This window comes from Symphalangus syndactylus, chromosome 24 (genome assembly GCF_028878055.3).
Source record: "Symphalangus syndactylus isolate Jambi chromosome 24, NHGRI_mSymSyn1-v2.1_pri, whole genome shotgun sequence".
Taxonomy (NCBI): domain Eukaryota; kingdom Metazoa; phylum Chordata; class Mammalia; order Primates; family Hylobatidae; genus Symphalangus; species Symphalangus syndactylus.
The window spans coordinates 62,467,348-62,485,249 of NC_072446.2; the positions used below are offsets into that span (position 1 = coordinate 62,467,348).

Below are 17,902 nucleotides of genomic sequence, written 5' to 3' on the forward strand. Positions count from 1 at the left end.
CTGTGGAAGGCAGTCTGGAGATTTCTCAAAGAACTTAAAACAGAACTACCATTTAACCCAGCAATCCCCTTACTGGTATATGCCTAAAGGAATATAAATTGTTCTACCATAAAGACACACATGCATATGTTCATTGCAGCACTATTCACAATGGCAAAGACATGCAGTCAACCTAGATGCCCATCAACGATGGACTGGATAAAGAAAATGTGGTACTTATACGCTATGGAATACCAAGCAGCCATAAAAGAGAATGAGACCATGTCTTTTACAGCAACATGGATGAAGCTGGAGGCCATTATCCTAAGCAAACTAACGCAGGAGGAGAAAACCACACATCCCAGTTTGTCATTTGTAAGTGGGAGCTAATCATTGAGTACACATGGACACAATGCAGGCGACAATAGACACCTGGACCTACTTGACGATCCATAGCGGGAGGAGACTGAGGATCAAAAAACTACCTATCAAGTACTATGCTTATTACTTGAGTGACAAAATAATCTGTACACCAAACTCCTGCAGCACACAATTTACCCCTGTAACAAACCTGTACATGTATCCCTGAACCTAAAATCTGGAAAGAAAACACAATATAATGGATAAATTATCTCAGTGAAATACCACATGGCAAGGAGAATAAACATCCAACGTGGACTAATCTCAACGTGTGACATTAATACACATAAAAGAATTTTCATACTGTAAAATTCCATTCAGATAATGTTTAAATATAGAGAAAATGGATGTGTGATGTTAGATGTCAGGATTACCCTGGGGCGAGGTCATGATTTTTTTCACTTGATCTGAGGAGTGGTTACACACTGTGTTTACTATATGAAGAATCATCAAGCTGTACTTTTCTGTATTTATGTTTAACATCAATAAAATGGTTTTTTTTTTCTTTTTAAATCTCTGTTCTAGCTGGGTGCAATTGCTCACACCTGTAGTCCCAGCTACTTGGGAGACTTAGGCAGGAGGATGGCTTGATCCCAGGAGTTTGAGGCTGCAGTGAGCCATGGTAGCATCACTACACTCCAGCCTGGGTGCTACAACAAGACACTGTCTCAAAAAAAAAAAAAAAAAATGCAGCCATAAAAAATGATGAGTTCGTGTCCTTTGTAGGGACATGGATGAAACTGGAAAACATCATTCTCAGTAAACTATCGCAAGGACAAAAAACCAAACACCGCATGTTCTCACTCACAGGTGGGAATTGAACAATGAGAACTCATGGACACAGGAAGGGGAACATCACACTCCGGGGACTGTTGTGGGGTGGGGGGAGGGGGGAGGGACAGCATTAGGAGATACACCTAATGCTAAATGACGAGTTAATGGGTGCAGGAAATCAACATGGCACATGGATACATATGTAACAAACCTGCACATTGTGCACATGTACCCTAAAACCCTAAAGTATAATTAAAAAAAAAAAAAAATAAATAAATAAATAAAGATAGCCCCATCTTTATGGAACTGACTTTACAGGAGAGATGATTAATAAACTAAAAGAATGGGGAAAATTTTAGAGGATTAGTTGGGGTGTGTGCTACTGATAGAGATAAAACAGGAAGAACAGGCAGGGGAGTGTGATTGCAATTTAAAACAAGGTGGTTAGGAAAAAGTGATTGAGAAGCTGACACTGGTTCTGGTTCAGCAAATTGTATTTAATGTTTATAACAAGCTTATGAGAATGGGGGGACACTCTTTACATGTTACAATAAAAAAGCTAAGAGGTTGCAGAGAAAGGTGTTAAATCACAAACTGGTCAGACAGTTTGTTGTGCAGGAAGAACATTTATATTGCCTTATGAATGGGGAATGATAACATAGCTGGCCAGATAATTGACAGACAACAAGGATGAAACCAGAGATGGCAGGTAGGCCACCTTTCATCTTACCAGTCTTTGTCAGGGCTCCGAAGACAATGTGTTGTCATCAGGGCTTGACATGGGAGTCAAGTAATCTCTGGATTGTTTGTCTTGCTCAAAATTTTATAAATTAAAGAAGAAAAAAGGAATTTGTTGGAAGGATAGGGAGTACCTAAGACAATTGAAAGAAAAACTAAGGAAGCAGGTTTTGGAAAAATACAAGCTCTGGAGCAGTAACAGGGAACTCTGTAACCTTGGTTGAATAACAACTGCTTTTACTCTTTGCATTATTGCTGTCAATTTTCAAATTCCAGACAAGAAGCGGCTTTAGCTTAGCATGGGTCAATTGATCATCCCATGGAGCATCCTGATGGACAGTCCCACTTACGCTGGGTACAAGTGGTGAAGGGCAGTCACTGGAAGTGAAGTGGGGTGCTGTTAGAAGAAATAAGAAGGAATTCATGCCGGGCAGGCGAAACAACTGCTGTCTACCATAGGACTGCTTGAAGGGTTGTTGCAGTCCGTCTATAATTGAAACTTTCTTTTTTCCACGTGGTAGGCAAAATTCTAAGACGGCCTGCAAGATTTCTACCCCTGGTGCACAGACCCTGTATGATCCTCTCCCCTGGAGTGTGAATGGAAGCTGAGAATATGATGGCCATCCTTCCTGAAACTTGACGACTAATCACTGACTCTGTGTTCATCAAAGGAGAGATTACCCTGGGGGACCTGACCTAATCAGTTGAGTCCTTTCAAGGTGGAAAAGTCACAGAGGACTGCTCCTTCTGACCTTGAAGAAGACAAAAGCGGCCAGCTCTACAGCTGCAAGGATTTGAATTCTGCCAATCACCTGAATGAGCTTGGAGAATCGCTCTGGGCATCTGATGAGTTGGCAACTCTGACTGACACTTTGATTTCAGCCTCTGAGATCTGAGCAGAGACCTGGACACCTGATCCACAGAAACAGAAATATTACATTTGTGTTGTCTTAAGCAGGTGAATTGGTGTTAACTTGTCTCACAACAATTGCAAACTATCACTATTGTTATGTTACATTTCTAACACACGTGTTAAAGCAACAGTGTTTTCCAGGAATACAAAACAAAAGGAGACACCCAGGGAACCAGGACAGAGGGGGCTTACTTAAGAGTACAAAGATCAAGATGCAGCAGACATGATTATTTGAGATAAAGGAAGTAATTCCTCAGCTTGCTGCTCTTCCGGGTTTGGGAGAGGTGGAAACAGGAAGAGGGAGGCAACCAGATTTTTTCTGAAGGAGATTTACTACTATAGACTTTCCTTTCATATTTAACAGGTTGGGTGAATCAAATAGATATTACAACTGTTCATTATTAATATTTCAAAGGATCTCATTTTTACTGTACCCAGTGCAGGTTAAAAATGTTAAAACTTGGGTCTGGGCCGGGCGCGGTGGCTCATGCCTGTAATCCCAGCACTTTGGGAGGCCGAGATGGGTGGATTACCTAAGGTCAGGAGCTCGAGACCAGCCTGGCCAGCATGACAAAACCCCATCTTTACTAAAAAGACAAAAATTAGCCGGGCGTGGTCACAAGCACCTGTAATCCCAGCCACTGGGGAGGCTGAGGCAGGAGAATCACTTGAACCGGGGAGGCAGAGGTTGCAGTGAGCTGAGATTGCACCACTGCATTCTAGCCTGGGCAGCAGAGTGAGACTGTCTCAATAATAATAATAATAAAAAAAAGGGTCCGAAGAATTTTGTTGCTTTTACTTGAGCAGTATTCACCTACCAGAGGATGGCCTGTGTGGCATCTGGGTATGATATCCAAGACAAAAGTGTACAGAGCAGCACTGGGAGATGATTATTATAATGTAGTTAAATTCCGGGAAGAATATTGCCTAAGAAATGGAAGGGAGCATGTCTATGTCTTTTTAAAACTTTAACATCTTTCTTTTATTCCTGCTGGTTCCAGTTAATATTGCTGTGTAAAAATCCACTTTAAAGGTGCAAAAGAACAACTATTTTATTATGCTGATGGATTCTGCAGGTGAGGAATTCAGAAAGGGCACAATGGGGATGGTTTGTGTCTGCTCCCTAATGCCTGGGCCAAACTTTCTGGCACTATATAACAAGGGCCCCATTTTCTCCAGCTTCCAATAACATCTTCCTTAGCTCCCTTTAAGCCCTCATTGGCAGCTTCCTCAAGTCCTTTTAGAGTCTTGTTAATACTTTTGTTCCCTTCCTGCTCTTGCTGCTTTACCTAGTTCCAAAGCCAATGCCACACGTTTTACTTTTATGATGTTATTATGTTATGTTTTGTTATAATATCCATCGTACTTCTAGGTAACAAAATCGGTTTCAGTTACTATTGCTATGTAATAAACTGTTATTCTTGCTATGTAATAAACTTCTTCCCCTTGCCCCTCCTTAAGAAGCCAGTGGTAGAAGAGAAAGAAAAAAAGCCCCAAGTTACATAATAAAACCACATAGGTTATATTTATGATAATGGTATCAGTGGTTCTCGAACTTTGTGGTTTCAGCATACCTTTATACTCCTCAAAATAGTAGAGAACACTCCAAAGCTTTTGTTTCTGTGGGTTACATCTATTAATATTTACTATATTAAAAATTGAATACAAAGCTGAAGTGTGGCTGGGTGCAGTGGCTCACACCAGTAATCCCAGAACTTTGAGAGGCCAAGGCAGTCGGATCACCTGAGGTCAGGAGTTCCAGACCAGCATGGCCAACATGGTGAAAACCCATCTCTACTAAAAATACAAAAAATTAGTCAGGTGTGTAGCGGGCCCCTGTAATCCCAGCTACTCAGGAGTCTGAGGCAGGAGAATTGCTTTAGCCTGGGAGGCAGAGGTTGCAGCGAGCCGAGATCGTGCCATTGCACTCCAGCCTGGTTGACAGAGTGAAACTCCATCTCCAAAAAAAAAAAAAAAAAAAAACTGAAATGTTAAAAAGTTATTTAAAATAACAATCATAAAGCATTATGTGTTAATATAATTAACACATTTTAATGAAGAATAAATATTTTCCAAAAACAAAAAAATGTGGTAAGAAAAGTGTTATCTTTTGCATTAGTGTAAATTCCTCTATATCTGGCTTAAAGAAGCCAGTTAGATTCTCATTTCTGCCTTTACATTCAGTTCGACGTGATGTTTTGGTTGAAGTATAAGGGAAATCCATCAGTCATGGGTCATCAAAACCCATGACTGGGTTTTGGTATTACATCCTAGCCGATAAAAGACCGCCTACACTCTCCTTCCCTCTGGGCAAGGCTCGTGCCCCAACTCCTACAAGCAATGCAGACAGAACCTTAGTTTTCCCTACCGTATAAGAGTGCTGTAAGGATTGAAAGAAAGTAAGCTCTTATGCGACACCTACATAAATGATGGTCAGTTTAATTTCATTTCTTATCACAGTATTAATCAATCAACCACTCAGATACAATCACATCCTGCGGGCTTATTCAGGGGCGGGGTGGGCAGAGATAGGCAACAGCGCATGCGCAGCTCAGAACGAAGCCCCAGGTGGAGTTAGCGCTGCACCTCTGAGGCCAGGTGAGCAGCTCCGAAGCGGAGGGAGGAGTCAGAGCCGCTTGTGTGAGGCTGCTTCCGGCCACGTGGTACCCGGAATGACCAATGGGGAGACTTGGTGTCACCCCCGCTTCCTCACCCTGGCAACGGGCTGGTGACTACTTCCGGTGCAGTGAAGGCTCGGGGCTGAAGCGGGTGAGTGTCCCTTTTTCCCACGCTGTCCGCGCCGCTGCCGCCTCTGCGTGTGGGCCCCGTACGCTAGCTGGGACGTCCTCTCCGGGTCCGAGAGGGGGCGGCGCGCAGGACACCCCTTGCCCCGGGCAGGGCTAGAGGAGGGGGCCAGGATGTCCGTAGTTCCCTAGTCTTGGTCGCTCTAGGCGGCCCCGTCGTCCCCCTTCCCATCCTCATCTCCGGGTTGGCGTCCTCGTGGCCACCGGGGAAGGACTGTCTGTATGTGGGGAGTTCTCGCAGTTCTTCACCCACTTTGCAGTCTCAGGCTGGAGATGTCTCAGAGTCCGAGGTTCGCAGAGAGCCGAGAATGTGCGCCTTGTCCTCGGTGGCGGGTTGGGGGTAAGGCAGCCCCTTACTTAGTAATAGAGGCCTGATGAGAGTCCTGCGGGTCGTTAGCATTTACTACTTAGGAGGAGGAGGAGGAGGAAAGGACCGAGAAGATGGAGCAGCTGGAGAGGAGAGGGGAAAAGCAGGAGCCGGAGGTGTTCTGGAAATCGAGGGTATCATGTTTCCGGAAGGAGAGAGTTCAACTTTCCTGGCTTCTGTAGGGGAGGGGAAGGAAAGGTGTTTTAGGGGCCATTAGATTGCTGAATTATTATTATTCTTTATTAGCGAAGGAATTTTTACTTATATTCTTAGGAGTTTAATCATTTATCTTTTTTGTTGTAAATAAAACTTTTCCCTACCATTTACAAAAAGCAGTGCTTACCAAGGAACATCTGGAAAATGCAGAAATAGTTTTGAAGAGATCACCTATAGTTCTGCCAACCCAGCATTTTGATCCTTTTTCAAACATTTTATTCATATTAACCTATTTGTGATCGTAATGTATGCGTGTAAAATACGGTTATAACTAAGAGGCATAGTTACATACATTGTATTCATTGCACGGATAGATTGTCTTTTTTCCTCTTGAGAAAGTCTTATTAAGGTATTCATACACCATAAAATTTATTCTTTTGAATTGTAAATTTCAGTGCTTTTTCTCATATCGCAAAGTTGTACACCCATCACCACTATCTACTTTCAGAACATTTTCATCACCCCCAAAAGAAATCCTATACCCATGACAGTCTCTCCCCATTAGATTCTCCGCTTTCTCTCCCAGGCCTTGTAACCACTAATCTGCTTTCTGTGTCTATGGATTTTCCTATACTGGCATTTCATGTAAATGGAATCATAGAATATATGGCCTAACTTGTCTGGTGTCTTTCAGTTAGTATGTTTTCAAGGTTCGTCAATGTCTGTGTATCAGTATTTCATTCTGTTTTATGGGTGGGTAATGTTCTATTGTGTGAATATACTACATTTTGCTTAACCATCATCAGTCGATGGACATTTAGGTTGTTTCTACTTTTTGGCTATTTTGAATAATTCTGCTGTAAACATCTGTGTACAAGTTTTTGTATGGACATATGCTTTCAGTTCTCTTGGGTATATACCTAGAAGTGGAATTGGTGGGCATATGGTAACTCTATGTTTAACTTTTTGAGTAAGTGCCAAATGTTTTCCAAACTGCACCATTTGACATTCCCACCAGCAGGTTATAAGGGTTCTGATTTCTTCATATCCTTGGGAGCACTTATCTTTCTTTTTGGTTATAGCAGTCTTAGTACTTATAAAGTGGTAGCTCATTGTAGTGTTGATTTGCATTTCCCTGATGGCTAATAATGTTGAGCATCTTTTAATGTGCTTATTGACCCTTTGTATATCTTTGGAGAAATGTCCATTTAATTCCTTTGCCCATTTTTAAATTGAATTGTCTTATGTTAAAGTTGTATGAGTTCTTTCTATATTCTAAATGTAAGTCCCTTTCCAAATACATGATTTGCAATATTTTCTTGCATTTTCTCCCATTTTATGGGTTGTCCTTTTACTGTCTTGAATGGTGTCCTTTGAGGAACAGAAGTTTAAAATTTTTGTTTGATGGCTCACATCTGTAATCCTGGCACTTTGAGAGGCCAAGGCAGGTGAATCACTTGAGGTCAGGAGTTTGAGACCTGCCTGGCCAACATGGTGAAACACCTGTCTCTACTAAAAATACAAAAATTAGCTGGGCGTGGTGGCAGGTGCCTTTAATCCCAGCTACTTAGGAGGCTGAGGCATGAGAATTGCTTGAACCTGGGAGGCAGAGGTTGCAGTGAACTGAGATCAGGCTGCTGCACTCTAGCCTGGGCAACAGAGTGAGACTCTGTCTCCAAAAAAAAAAAAAAAAAGTTTAAAATTTTAGTACAATCTGATTTATCTGTTTTTTTTTCTTTGCTTGCTTGTGCTTCTATGTCATATCCAAGAAACCATTGCCAGACCCAAGGTCATAAATATTTACCCCTGTGTTTCTTTCTAAGAGTTTTATAGTTTTAGCTCTTACATTTAGGTCTTTGATCTACTTAGAATTTTTTTTCAAAGACTTGTCAAGTGCAATAGGGAGGATATTTAGAGTTAATTTTTCTGTATGATGTGAGGTAGGAGTTCAGTTTCATTCTATTGCGTGTGGATATCCAGTTCTAGCATCATTTGATGAAAGGACTGTCCTTTCCTCCATTGAATGGTGGAAACCATTTCAATACCCTTGTTGAAAATCAGTTGATCATAAAAGTGTAGGTTATTGTTTTCTTAACTGTTTTTCTGTATTGGACATTTAGGTTGTTCCCAGATTTTTGTTATTCTAAATTATCCTGTGTTAAACATGGTATAAAAGGCATAAAACCTTTTCTCTATTTAGTTATTTTGGTAGAAAGTTTTCTTAGAAGTGGAATTACTGGTTCAAAGATTAATTTAAGTATGTCCTGGAGTTCATTTAATGAGGCATTAAACCTTCAATATCATGATGTTAAAAGCAACAACACAAGGCCAGTTGTGGTGGCTCACGCCTGTAATCCCAGCACTTTGGGAGGCCCAGGCAGGTGGATCATTTGAGGTCAGGAGTTCAAGACCAGCCTAACCAACGTAGTGAAACCCCATCTCTACTAAAAACACACACACACACACAAAAAAATTAGCCGGCCATCGTGGCGTGCGCCCGTACTTCCAGCTACTCGGGAGGCTGAGACACAAGAATCGCTTGAACCTGGGAGGCAGAGATTGCAGTGAGTTGAGATCATGCCACTGCACTCCAGCCTGGGTGACAGAGTGAGACTCTGTCTCCAAAAAAAAAAAAAAAAAAAAGCAACAACACAGTTATTTATTCATGAGTTGTAATAGCTTAAGGGCTGGATTTCTGTCAAAGCCCTTTGCTGTAAGATGGATGAATTCCATGACTTACTTCCTTTTTCAACTGCTTCTTAAAGAATAAGCAAACCCACGGTGAAAAACTTTAACACCACAGCAACAGGATATGTGGTAGTTTTCAAAGTGGTGTAAAGAAAAAAAAAAAACAATGTCATCACATACAGTAGGAAAATAAAACAATCTTTTAGAGAGATGAGGCAAGATTTATACCTTAAATTAGTGCCATGAAAGTCCCTGCAGAAAAAACGTTATAGTCTGCGTTTCTCTCCTGGCCTTGATAATCAAATTAATGTAAACTCATCTTGATCTCAGAGATGGCCAACTTAAATCGTCTCTTTTTGGTAAATAGTACCAAGTAAAAAAAAAAAAATTCAAATATAAGAGGCTATTAGGAGAAGATTAAGTTTCCCTTTCATCCTTGCCCCTCAGTCGGCTAGTTCTCCTTAGAGGCATCTGTGGTAATTTGTGTCTGTGTAGACTTGTTTCTACATAGAGTATCTCTGGAAAGATAGTATATATACACAAAATTATACATTTTGAGGCTCTTGATACAAATTCTTTTTCAAAATGGTTATAGCAGTTTATGGTTCCAGTACAGTGCTAGTAAGGAAAATTTCATTTTTGTTTGTAGTTTTTTGAATATTCTTTCTTTAATATTGGATACCTAGTTTAAATGTCCTCTTTCATGTATTTCCTTATCATGTCTTTTGGCCTGGTATTTGTTTGGATTGGAGTTAACCTTTATGAGCTTGCTTTTGGCAGCCTTTTTTAGATGGTTGTTTTATAATAACCTGTATTTGGTGAGAAAAGTTAACATGTCTTTTGTAACATGCCAAGAGAGGTATATGAGCCGAACAGGAGTTGAGCAAAAGAAAGTTAAATGCTTTAGGGAGAGATCTGTGGGATTTGGAAAGTTGAGAGCAACCCAAAATGACTTTAAGGTGAGATAGAAGGGGGTAGTGAGAAAAAGGAGTAATATGGAAAGAAGTAGATTTTGGGGAACGATGAGCGTGTTTTGGTTAGGCCAAGGGTGAGGTGGACCTAGACTGAGCTATCCATAAAACTTGTGGCTGTAGTTAAGACAGAAGATAAAGTTAGGAATCATCTGATTTGCTGAGAGGATAGTTTTGAAAGGTTGGCAGTAGACGAAGTTGCTGAAGGTTGGCCGGGAGTGGTGGCTCACTCCTGTAATCTCAGCACTCTGGGAGGCTGAGGTGGGTGGATCACCTGAGGTCAGGAGTTCGAGACCAGCTTGGCCAACATAGTGAATTCCTGTCTCTACTAAAAATACAAAAATTAGCCAGGCGTGGGGGTGCGTGCCTTTAGTCCTGGCCACTCAGGAGGCTGAGGCAGGAGAATTGCTTGAACCCGGGAGGCAGAGGTTGCAGTGAGTTGAGGTTGCGCCACTGCACTCCATCCTAGGCAACAGAGTGAGACTGTGTCTCAAAAAAAAAAAAAAGAAATTGCTGAAGGAAACATTTGCAATTGGGGTCAGAGGTGGGTTATGAAGAACTAGGATAGTAGATTTGTGTGTTGCCAAGGAAAGCAGGTGATCAAGAAAATCAAAGGTTGTAAGCAGAAGATTAAGAAAAGGCCATTGGGTTAAGTAACTTGGGAAAGATACAGTTTATGGGAAGCAAGACTTTTTTTCTTTTTTTTTTGAACAGCTTAGTAAGATCAGTTTACCCATTTAAAATGTACCCAATGTATCAATTTACCCATTCAAAGTGTACAATTCAGTGGTATTTAGTGTATTAACAGAGTTGTGCAACCATTACCAAATTCAATTTTAGAACTTATTTTTTTTTCTTTTTTTGAGATGGAGTTTCGCTCTTGTTGCCCAGGCTGGAGTGCAATGGCGCGGTCTCTGCTCACTGCAACCTCAGCCTCCTGGGTTCAAGTGATTCTCCTGCCTCAGCCTCCTGAGTAGCTGGGATTACAGGCATGCGCCACCACACCCAGCTATTTTTGTATTTTTAGTAGAGATGGGGTTTCTTCTTGTTGGTCAGGCTGGTCTCGAACTCCCGACCTCAGGTGATTGGCCTGCTTCGGCCTCCCAAAGTGCTGGGATTACAGGTGTAAGCCACTGCGCCCAGGCTTTTTTTTTTTTTTTTTTTTTTTTTTTTTGTGGATGGAGTTTCCCTCTTTTGCCCAGGCTGAGGTGCAGTGGCGCAATCTTGACTCACTGCAACCTTTGCCTTCCAGGTTCAAGCGATTCTCCTGTCTCAACCTCCCGAGTAGCTGGGATTACAGGCGCTCACCACCGCACCCAGCTAATTTTTGTATTTTTAGTAGAGACGGGATTTCGCCATGTTGGCCAGGCTTGTCTCAAACTCCTGACCTCAGGTGATCCACCTGCCTTGACCTCCCAAAGTGCTAGGATTATAGGCATGACACACCACATCTGGTCCTAGAACATTTTTATCAGCACAAAAAGAAAGCGCTCCCATTAGCAGTCCCTCTCCATCACCCTACCTTCCATCCCTCCAGCTCTAAGCAATCACAGATCTACCGTCTGTCTCTTTAGATTTGCTTATTCTGGACATTTCATATAAATGGAATCATACAATATGTGGCCATTTGTGTCTGTTTTTTTCATTGTTTCAGTATTCTTTAATGACATAGTATGTGTCAGCACTGCATTCCTTTTTATGGTTGAATAATGTTCCATTGTGTGACTATACCACATTTTGTTTATCCATCATCAGTTGATGGACCTTTGGGTTGTTTTTGGGTGCTGTGAATAATATTGCTATGAATATCCATGTATAAGTTTTTGTGTAGCATATGTTTTTAGTTCTCTTGGGTATGTACCTAGAAATGGAATTCTTGGGTCATAGCGTAACTCTAACTTTTTGAGCAACAGTTGCAGAGGATAGACAAGTTGCCAATGTTATTTAGAAATAATCATGATGAATTTTAATATCATTACTACGAGGAAATTGCAAAATGTCTGTGTTCAAACATTTTATTCAGAAATAAAGCCATTATTAAAATGATCGATAGAAGTTTTTTTTTTTTTTTTTTTGGTCTAAACCTGTTATGTGCCTATGTTTCTCCTTTCATTGGAAATCTTCTGTGTTGAGTGTTACCTCAAAGGTTAGCTGAAGTATTAGACATTTTTCCTGTGGATCTATGTATTGATTTAAGTACACTTAACCAGTTTCACATAATGATTTGTAACAGTGATTACAAATATGATAAAAACATCACAGATATTTGATGATAAGCTACATTCATGATTTATTTTTCATTTTTCTCCCTCATCTTTTTTTTTTTTTTTTTTTTTTGGGACAGAGTCTCGCCCTGTCACCCAGGCTGGAGTGCAGTGGCGCGATCTCGGCTCACTGCAAGCTCCGCCTCCCGGGTTCACGCCATTCTCCTGCCTCAGCCTCCGGAGTAGCTGGGACTACAGGCGCCTGCCACCGCGCCCAGCTAATTTTTTGTGTTTTTAGTAGAGACGAGGTTTCACCGTGGTCTCGATCTCCTGACCTCGTGATCCACCCGCCTTGGCCTCCCAAAGTGCTGGGATTACAGGCGTGAGCCACCGCGCCAGGCCTTTTCTCCCTCATCTTAATTGTAAAGATCAAATACTATGATTTCCCTCCTCTCCAATTTGGATTCCCTGTAGCTTATGCATCCCAGAAGTTCAATACTCAGAGAAACATCCTTGCCCTATTTTGGTTCTTTGGCTTAGCTCATTACCTAGTGTTCCCGTAAATGAATAAATTAATAAAAATTTTTTTTGTAAATCTTTCAAATGGTTCAAATTTGAAAGGTTCAAGGGAGTGAACAGTGAAATTTCTGTCCCATCTTTTGTTATTAGTTATCCAAATCTCCTTTGGTAATCAGTATTGTATGACTTTTTTGCTTATCCATCCAGATTTATACTTTGCATATGGTACTGCAAATACTTCTGTACCATACCTTAAAAAATTAGTTATTTCCATTCCTTTTTTACTTAGCAAATATGTTTGAGATTGTTACATATTTGTTTATCAAGTTTTCTCATTGTTTCCAATGGCTGCTTTTATTTTTAACCACTTCCATCGAGACGTTTTTGGGTCTATATCTTAATTTTGATTGATGTTGCTAAATTGCTTTTGTTGAGTCGTACCAATTTATACTGCCACTAGCAACTTAGCTCTAGTTTTTCTGTACTCTCAAAATATGTTATTTTTTGATATTTGCTAATCTAAGTTAAAAATGGTATTTAAGTGTAGTTTTATTTTGCATCTTTCTTTTGAGTGAGATTTATAATTTTTTGTCTGGTTAAGCTATTATGTAATTTTTCTGCAAACTGAGATTTGTCTATTTGTCCTTTTTTTGTTTTTGTCTTTTGTTGGCACTCTTTATTAGATGTCAGACCTTTAATGAGTTCTGAGTTAAACAAAAACTGATGTTGGAGTAGAAGTTGCTTCATTTCTGAGTATTTCAGTAACCATTGGGAGTTGGAGGATAGATTCGTATATTGATAGTTAATTTAGTTGAGTTCCTTTCCCAGTCCAGTGGAACTTTAGGGCCAGGATTTTTGGAGGGGTTTGTTGAGATTATATGGTTTGCTAAATAACTATATTTCAGATAGTCTCTGAGGGAGAGTAGATTGCTCAAGAAATGGAGTATTAATCACCTTCCACATTTTCTTTTTAGACAATGTTGAGAAGCAATGCTTTAAAATCTCTCATATATATTAAGATGCCTGTTACATCAAACCATATAAAATGTTGATGTTATAATTATGTTTGTATTTTCTTTTCTTTTTTTTTTTGAGACAGAGTCTTGCTCTGTAGCCCAGGTCGGAGTGCAGTGGCGTGATCTCTGCTCACTGCAACCTCTGCCTCCCGGGTCCCAGTTCAAGCAATTCTGCCTCAGCCTCCCGACTAGCTGGGATTACAGGAACGTGCCACCATGCCCAGCTAATTTTTGTATTTTTAGTGGAGACAGGGTTTTACCATGTTGGCCAGGCTGGTCTTGAACTCCTGACCTTTTGATGCGCCTGCCTCGGCCTCCCAAAGTGCTGGGATTAGAGGCGTGAGCCACTGTGCCTGACCAAAAAATAGGGAAATCTATACTTTTTTTTTCTTTTGAGATGAAGTCTTGCTCCATCCCTCAGGCTGGAGTGCAGTGGCGTGATTGCAGCTCAAGGCAACCTCCACCTCCTGGGTTCAAGGAATTCTCTGCCTCAGCCTCCCGAGTAGCTGGGATTACAGGCATCTGCCACCATGCCTGGCTAATTAATAGAGACAGGGTTTCACCATGTTGGCCAGGCTGGTCTTGAACTCCTGACCTTGTGATCCACCCGCCTTGGCCTCCCAAAGTGCTGGATTACAGGTGCGAGCCACCGCGCCTGGCCAGTATTTTCTTACAAAATATAAATATTATAATTTCTTATTTATGAAAAAATATCTCAGATGACAGTGATTCAAAGTTGCTTGAGGTTTCATAGTCCATACTGCTTAGATGTGTTTTCATTTTAGTTGAAGCTCGTAATTTTCCAAAGCCTGAGTTTTCAGTCTATGTTTATGCTTCTAGACTAATGGTCCCAAGCTCATTTCATGGCTGGGCCAAATATCATGGCATGATACAGACATGATGGCATTATAGGCTGACAGATGAACCACTAAATCCACTTTGTCAAGTCATACATGGCTAAATGATAGCCTATTTCAGAGAAATATTGTGAGAAATAACCAAAAGAAAATAAAGGTAATTGAGGCAGATTCTTGTGAAGTCTTTGGAAGAAAAACGTGGTTGGGAAGACAAAACATACCACCACAAAACAAAAACAAAACCAGGCATTTAAATTTACTGTTACTTAATTAAAAATCAGCACTTTTGTAATAAAAATTTTTTCCTGCATTTGTGAATCTGTATGAATATTTGAATGCAATGGTGTGTATATATAATTGATTTTAAACGATTTGTCTTATAAATAAAATGTTATATAATAAAAATTAAATAGACTCTTAAACCAAGAATTAAGGGAATTTAAAAATGCCACATAACAGTGCTTCTCAGACTATCCCTGTTATAAAAGACCAGCTTTCAAAAATTTTCAATCCATTGTGGGTCAATACTTCTGTAAAATACAAATAAAAAAACTCCCCAAATACCACCAAAAACCAAACACTCCAACAAATTTGAAACTTAAAAGCTCAAATATTTGCTTGATTTAGCAGATAAAATTATTTTAAAAAATAACACGAGGAACTAGAAAAGAATTGTGAAAACTACACATATTGATTATTGAAAATGTGCTTATAAAGCAACTAACATATGAATAAAATAATACTCTCTTGTGGGCTGGTGATAAACACTGGGATGCAGACTGTGTTCTGAGTAACCTGCTTTTTTTAATTTTGGAATAGGCAGCTAAGTAACTTCTTTATGTTTCTTTTCTTTTCTTTTTTTTTTTGAGACTCCTTTTTTTTTTTTTTTTTTTTTTCGAGACAGAGCTTACTTTGTCACCCAGGCTGGAGTGTAGTGGTGCGATCTCGGCTCACTGCAACTTCTGCCTCCTGAGTTCAAGCGATTCTTCTGCCTCAGCCTCCTGCGTAGCTGGGATTACAGGCGTGTGCCACCACACCAGCTAATTTTTTGTATTTTTAGTACAGATGAGATTTCACCATGTTGGTCAGGCTGGTCTCGAACTCCTGACCTCAGGTGATCCACCCGCCTCGGCCTCCCAAAGTGCTGGGATTACAGGTGTGAGCCACTGCACCCGGCCCCAAGCAGGTACTATCAGTGGACAGAGAGATTTAAATTCTAACCTTTTTATATTACCCAATTAAATAATTTTATCCAACTTCAATGGGAATAAGGAAAAATAATTTTAATAAATAGCTTTGATACCTTTTTTGTATTGCTCAATTACATAACTTAAAAATAGGATTTTTGAACATTATCTTTTTATGAATTGTTTAGGTAACTTATGTGTTGGTGGAAAGAAATGTACACCATCTTTGCCTGTTTTCCTCTAGGGTAATTCCTCTCCTGCAATTACTTTTGGATGGAAGTATGCCCCTTTCTCAATAGAAGATGGTAATCTTGGAGAATGACCATGGAGAAGGGGATGAGTTCTGGAGAAGGGCTGCCTTCCAGATCATCTCAGGTTTCGGCTGGTAAAATAACAGCCAAAGAGTTGGAAACAAAGCAGTCCTATAAAGAGAAACGAGGAGGCTTTGTGTTGGTGCATGCAGGTAAGCTTTGTGGATGGCTTTGAAGATGCCAATAATGTCGATTTTTCTTTTTCTGCCTTGAAATACACTGAGAATCACATTTCACACTTGGAGGAGGCAAAACTGCCAGAGAGGAATTGGAACCAAAGTGATTGTTTGACTTTGATATAGTGAGGACCTCTTTACTCCCCAGTTAGAAGATCTTAGAATGGCAGCTCTTCCTAGGTTTTCACTTCCCTAACCTATTATTTACTTTAACTCTATGTAATAGATGTATTTAGGTTAGGTAGTATTAAAACCAGACAAAGTAGTTTCTGAACTCTGGTTTATGTTTTTTAAAAATAATGTTGCTGTGGGAGGCTGAGGCAGGAGGATTGCTTGAACCCAGGAGGCGGAGGTTGCAGTGAGCCGACATCGTGCCACCGCGCTCCAGCCTGGGCGACAAAGCGAGACTCCATCTCAATAAAATAAAATAAAATATTGCTGAAAAAATTGTATTGATTCCCATGTTAGACTGTGGATATCTTAGGGCATAATTATTACACAATCTTTGAGCTAGTTCACCTTCTTTTTTTTTTTTTTTTTTGAGACGGAGTTTTACTCTTGTTGCCCAGGCTGGAGTGCAATGGTGTGTGTGATCTTGGCTCACTGCAGCCTCCACCTCCCAAGTTCAAGCAATTCACCTGCCTCAGCCTCTTGAGTAGCTGGGATTACAGACGTCCACCATCATGTCTGGCTGATTTTTGTATTTTTAGTAGAGACGGGGGTTTCACCATATTGGCCAGGCTGGTCTCGAACTCCTGACCTCCGGTGATCCACCTGCCTTGGCCTCCCAAAGTGCTGGGATTACAGGCCACCGCACCCGGCACACCCTCTTAATATTTTCAGTGAGGAACCTTAAGGCCAGAGAGATTAAGTGACTTAAGTGACTTCAGCCACACTGCTGGTTGGTGCTAGAGCCAGTGTAAGAAACACCTAAATAGGCTCTTATGTCTCAGTCTAGTGCATTTGACGCTATGCCAGCCTGTGATCTTTCTACTTCAGAGGACCATGAGGACAGACACAGTGGAGTTCATCCCCTGGGCCTCCCATCTTTGAAAGGTCTTGGGTTGCAGAGCAGTGCTGCTCTGCCCAGGTTTCCTCAGCAGGCTCTTTTTCCTTTGGCCATTTTTATTTTCTTGCATTCAGAGTCTACTTTCCATGACCTCCGTGAAGAGAGAAAGAATGTCTGGGTTTCCTTTTAACTTTGCCTGGGTAGTCGAGCAAGATGACAGCAGGATTAACTTTGATATGGAATGAGGAATAGAACTGTTTCTTCTTGTGAGACTGGTGTCCTGCCTCGCCATTAACGTTTGGCCATATCTAGACTGGACAACCCGAGAAGCCTTATGTGAATCTAATCCAGAGTATCTAAAAAAATCCAAAAAACCAGAAACCAGGTTTAATCCCATTTTCTCACAGGTGCTTTTACAAGGAGGTGAGGTAAATTTACAGGAATAACCCAGTTAAAAGTAGACCTGGGACTAGAGCTTCTGCCTTCAGACTCCTAGTCTGTGTTCTCTCCACTACACTATGTTGATGGTACATCTTCCATGATCTTCCATGATACCAGTGAGTTACCGTATTCAAAGTGAGGGTTTGGAAAGTGTAAAAGAAAGGTCTGAATGTTGTAACAAGCAATAACATAAAGCTTCAATTAGTTGGAAAGCCTTACTTTCTATAACTATTACAACCCTGTCCCTCCTGTCTTAGACACAGACTAGATGATAATAATGGCTCTACCAACCTTGAATAATGGAATTCAGAAGCTATGATTAAATGTAGAGCTTATTCATGCACAAAGCTTGAGGATGTCCACCTGGGAAAC

At 40.6% G+C, this 17,902-nt stretch overlaps 1 protein-coding gene and 1 long non-coding RNA gene across 7 annotated transcripts in view; both read left to right on the plus strand.

Moving 5' to 3' along the window:
* The window catches only part of LOC134735902 (uncharacterized), a 51,015-nt gene extending 46,651 nt beyond the window's left edge, over window positions 1-4,364 (plus strand). The window contains exon 2 of the long non-coding RNA XR_010119490.1: window positions 2,433-4,364. This is a non-coding gene — a long non-coding RNA (uncharacterized lncRNA). The remainder of the gene's footprint in view (window positions 1-2,432) is intronic.
* A 1,036-nt stretch (window positions 4,365-5,400) lies between these two features.
* The window catches only part of TASP1 (taspase 1), a 259,013-nt gene continuing 246,511 nt past the window's right edge, over window positions 5,401-17,902 (plus strand). For 3 of the 6 annotated variants that reach the window (XR_008654458.2, XM_055265085.2, XM_055265081.2), the window contains exons 1-2: window positions 5,547-5,593; window positions 15,838-16,056. Coding sequence is in view for 5 of the 6 variants with exons in the window: in XM_055265085.2 (XP_055121060.1) it covers window positions 15,912-16,056 (145 nt within the window). In the remaining variant the exon portion in view is untranslated. Of the gene's footprint in view, window positions 5,969-15,837; window positions 16,057-17,902 lie in introns of all 6 variants that reach the window. The other 3 variants (XM_055265078.2, XM_055265079.2, XM_063633986.1) reach the window with 3 other exon arrangements.